The 5,000-nt window shown below is 46.3% G+C and overlaps 1 protein-coding gene across 1 annotated transcript in view; it reads left to right on the plus strand.

Moving 5' to 3' along the window:
- Nucleotides 1–2,986: 2,986 nt before the first annotated feature.
- LOC143281168 (uncharacterized) overlaps nucleotides 2,987–5,000 on the plus strand; it is a 137,886-nt gene continuing 135,872 nt past the window's right edge. The window contains exon 1 of the mRNA XM_076586195.1: nucleotides 2,987–3,494. Within this exon, the coding sequence (XP_076442310.1) occupies nucleotides 3,477–3,494 (18 nt within the window). The 5' untranslated portion in view covers nucleotides 2,987–3,476. The remainder of the gene's footprint in view (nucleotides 3,495–5,000) is intronic.

The raw sequence follows: 5,000 nt of genomic DNA on the forward strand, positions 1-5,000 counted from the left end.
TTCTTCTGCTTCTTCTTCTTCTTCTTTGCTTTATCACTCTTAATAGACTATTCCAGTTACTATTCTTATTCGTCGTTCTTATCATTTTATTTCGTTATTTCTATGTTTTGTGTCGTTCTTTATTTTTTTTTGTTTTGTGTCGTTAAATGGGCAGAATTGTAAAAGAGGCCTCTACTGCGCCTAATTCTTTACCCATTAAAGATTCAACCAGTCAATCTTCTTCTTCTTCTTCTCAGTGGGTGTGTACTATCTGATCCAGTGAATGTCACCGTCCGTCCTTGTGGATGCTGGCTTTGTGAGAGTGAGAGAATCATTGGGCGTCGACAGTTGAATTAGTAGTGTTTGCAATTAAATTCTAGAAATTGTGTCTCTTGGTACTAAGTCGATCGCATGCCAGACGATCCTGAGGGATCATTGGTTTACGGAAGAACTGGTTAGTGAGGTTTAGGAGATCGTCTGAACACAGGTCTGACTGAGAATTTGTGATTTCTCGGTGTCTGGCTGGGGGGAACAAGTGAGGGAGGGGGGGGGGATGGAAGTTGGAGGGAGGTGATGAGGGTTCGGGTGGGGGTGTGGGGGGTGGGGGCGTGGGGATCAGATTTTGTGACCTCGACTGTCTGGGAGAGAGAGAGAAAGAGAGAGAGGGAGAGAGACACGCACACAGAGACCACAGACAGAGAAAGAGAGAGACGCTACTGTGGAGAGGGTGCATGTGCATGTTTGATTGTCCGCGTGTATGTGTGTGCGTGCGTGCACGTGTGTTTGTGTGTTTGTGTGTGTGTGTGTGTGTGTGTGTGTGTGTGTGTGTGTGTGTGTGATAGAGAGAATGAGAGAGAGAGAGAGAGCGTATCTGTGCAAGGCAGACGAACACATATTCGTTTGTCTGGAAACGACACCTATCACTTTCACTCACTCATTACATTTATTTGACCCACTCATCCAGCCATACCCGCCAACTGAGTCCGTCATGAGACCCTAACATTCCCACTGACTTACATGTATCTTTCACTTCCGAACAATATAATGTCTTCATTTTATTTCTTTGATTTTGTTGACTTACTTCATGCTAAAGTTCTGTTTGTACTTGTATTTGTATTTCTTTTTATCACAACAGATTTCTCTGTGTGAAATTCTGGCTGCTCTCCCCAGGGAGAGCGCGTCGCTACACTACAACGCCACCCTTTTTTTTTTGTATTTTTTCCTGCGTGCAGTTTTATTTGTTTTTCCTATCGAAGTGGATTTTTCTACAGAATTTTGCCAGGAACAACCCTTTTGTTGCCGTGGGTTCTTTTACGTGCGCTAAGTGCATGCTGCACACGGGATCTCGGTTTATCGTCTCATCCGAATGACTAGCGTCCAGACTACCACTCAAGGTCTAGTGGAGGGGGGGGGGGAATATCGGCAGCTGAGCCGTGATTCGAACAAGCGCGCTCAGATTCTCTCGCTTCCTATGCGGACGTGTTACCTCTAGGCCATCACTCCAGTTCTTTTTCAAGCTAGTGTCCGTCGGCTCTCAAAGCTGACCAGTGCGTTAGCTATGTGAGAAGGTCAAGCATCTGCTCTCCCTCCCCCCCCCCCCCTCCTTGTTTGATACAGCAGATGGGTGTTGTATACGGATCAGTCCGGACGCACGCTTTGACATCTCATTCCAACTGAAAACTGAAACCATCTCCACTGAAACTCATAACTCGTTTGTGTAGGACGAATGTCAGTGAATGACAGAGGAGGAAGATGAAGAAGAATGACAGAGGAAGAATGAGGAATGCTGGATGAAAGACAGACATTGACACAGAAGGATCGCCAGGCATCCGAGCACAGATCGTCAGTCGTTTCCCAAAGCATTACACAACCGGCAGACATTGTGTCAAGTCGTCAGTTGGTCTGGATGTGCTTGTTTGTCAGTGGTGGTAGTGGTGTTGGTGAGGTTGTTGGTAGTGTTGGCTCTGTGTGTGTGTGTGTGTGTGTGTGTGTGTGTGTGTGTGTGTGTGTGTGTGTGTGTACACGCGTGCATGCAAGTGATTGATAGTGCGTGGGTATTTATGTGTGGATAGAAAAAAAAATGTACATGTGTGAATTTCCATTTGTCAGTGTCTATCATGTTATGAGAGAGGGAGAGAGACAGAGACAGAAACACACACAGAGCATTTCAGCATCATGTGTTGGCAGCAGTATCTGGGCAAAAAGTGATAAAGTGGTTGTACAGTCATGTGCTATCGGATATCTCTCTATCAGTGCTATTCGCCAAGTTCACCCTAACACACACACCAACTCCGCCTCCGCGTGTGTGTGTGTGTGTCCCGCGCGCGCGCGCGTATGTGTGTGTGTGTGTGTGTGTGTGTGTGTGTGTGTGTTTGTGTGTGTGTGTGTGTGTGTGTGTGATGATGATTGTCTGGGTGAATGAGAACGCGTACCGCCTTCTCGTGTGTTCATGCCACTTGTGTCTTTTCAGTGGTAACATACATACATACATGATGCGACAAATTTGTTTGTATGCGTTCGCGCGCGGGCTCTCTCTCTCTCTCTCTCTCTCTGCATGTGTGTGTTTGTGTGTGTGTGTGTGTGTGTGTGTGTGTGTGTGTGTGTGTGTGTGTGTGTGTGTTTGTCTACGCGCATAGGTATATATGATTTGTATGTGTATATATAATGCATGTATGTACGTATCTGAGTGCGTGTTTTCTTGCGTCTGTATATGCGGGTGTGCCTACACGTAAGGTTGAAAACATGCCAGTGAGTGTATGTGTGTGTGAGTGTGTGTGTGTGTGTGTGTGTGTGTGTGTGTGAGTGCGCGCTCGCTCGCCGGACGCATACGCCACGTGTGTTCTTGTCTGTGCGCCCGCGAGCACAGAATGACTTACCGTGTGTGCGCCCGGGAATCCAGCCATATAGTGTGTGCTGTCGCAGCGAACACACGCGCGCGCGTGCGTGCGAAAGCCTCTCAGTCGGAGACTGACGCAGTTTTCGTTGCTTTTTCACCGCAGGGATATTCTGCACACATTCACACACACACACACACACAACACTCTCACTCACTCACCAGTAATCTCACTGTGTTGTTCTCCGGCTCCGAGCAAATTGGACGCGCAGTTTGCTGTCAACTTAACAAAGTTAAAATCACCAGTTGGGCAAAGTCTTGCGAGAGGATTTTGTTTTTCTGTGCTTGACGTTCTGGTTCTGTCGACGTTTTGTTGTTGTTGTTGTTGTTTTTGCTCGGGCGTGAAATAATGGCTAGCAGCGACAACCTGTTGCATTCAAGTTCAGGAGGTTGTTTTTGAGCGAAAGCAGTTGGTGTGTGTGACACGTCAAGTTCCCAAGTTTTTCTGCCCAGTCACAGGACTTTGACATAACTCGCTGTGTTTTGTAGGGGAGAGAAAGTGAGAGAGTTATTTGACGGACAGTGGTGCTGGTAGTGTTGTCGTTGCAGGTGTTAAACAGTGTTGTGAGTGATTTCGCCGCTTCACAGTGTTGAATTGACGACCATGTCTCGTGGAAAGTTGGTGAGTAGACTTGGCTATGACTTGTCGTATGTGAAAGTGTGTGTGTGTGTGTGTGTGTGTGTGTGTGTGTGTGTGTGTGTGTGTGTGTGTGTGTGTGTGTGTGTGTGTGTGTGTGTGATAGAGAGAGAGAGAGGGAGAGAGAGAGAGAGAGAGAGAGAGAGAGAGAGAGAGAGAGAGATGAACGGGCATCGATTGGGCAGATGGGTTTAACACATACACATACACATACTCTCTCTCTCTCTCTCTCTGTCTCTCTCTCTCTCTCTCTCTCTCTCTCTCTCTCTCTCTCTCTCTGTCTCTATCTCAGTGTCTCTCTCTCTGTTTCTGTGTCTCTCTGTCTCTCTCTGATAGGTCTCCATGGGCTTTATCAACTGTCTTCCCCTCTGCTCCTCTGTGTGACTGACGGAGTGAAGGTCCACGCCTTGTGAACTGCTCATTCCGTCATGAGGGGAAACACTGGGGCAGTATCCACATTTCTTCCCCACTCAGTATTGTTCTGTTTGTAAGACGGAAAATCTTGTAAAATGGTTAACAAAATTGTAATATAAACTCTACATTTCTTCCCCCGTCATGAGACGTGAAGGTCCGTCAAAGAGTGGAGGGGAAGAAATGTAGAGTATATAATAACAATGTACGATTTAAATAAATTTACGAATTTTCCGTCTTCGCAACGAAACTGAATGGAAAGAACTACACAGGTGAACAAAATTTAATGTGGATATTGCCCGTTGTGGATATTGTGCCTCTCCATGATTAGTTTTTCTCTCACTGCCTCTCTGTCTTACGTGGCAAGCAAGACACATTTGATGGTCAGAGGTGTTTGTTAGATCGCTGCTTGTTGCTGGCTTGCTTCCACAAAGCCCTTTGTCAGTTTTATGTTGTCATCATCTGGGTAGGGAACAAACTTAGAAAAGAAGAAAGAAGACGGGCCCAATAACCGAGTGGTTAAAGCGTTGGACTTTCAATCTGAGGGTCCCGGGTTCGAATCACGGTAACGGCGCCTGGTGGGTAAAGGTTGGAGGTTTTTCCGATCTCCCAGGTCAACATATGTGCAGACCTATTAGTGCCTGAACCCCCCTCGTGTGTATACGTAGGCAGAAGATCAAATACGCACGTTAAAGATCATGTAAGCCATGTGTCAGTGTTCGGTAGGTTATGGAGACACGAAAATAACCAGCATGCATGAACCACGACAGAGTCATCGGCAAGTCGATGTTGGTCGTGTAACGGAAAGAAGAAGAAGAAAGTATTGTTTGCGCATACTCATTTTCTCCTTTGATCGGTTAGGAATTTTGTTCAATGTCTTGTCGCACATACTGGTGATTGAAAAGATATAATCAAAACTTCTATTTAAATCTTTTTTGTTTCGTAAAAAAGGTTGATAAGGGGTCGTTTGTTTTTTTGTGAGTTGGCGAGCAGGGGCGGGAGGGAGTGGGTGGTGATGGGGGGCGTTCCCAGTTAAAGATGATTTCGTTCGTTCTTCTGTCCTCTGTCTGTCTGTCTGTT

Source organism: Babylonia areolata, chromosome 4 (genome assembly GCF_041734735.1).
Source record: "Babylonia areolata isolate BAREFJ2019XMU chromosome 4, ASM4173473v1, whole genome shotgun sequence".
NCBI lineage: Eukaryota > Metazoa > Mollusca > Gastropoda > Neogastropoda > Buccinidae > Babylonia > Babylonia areolata.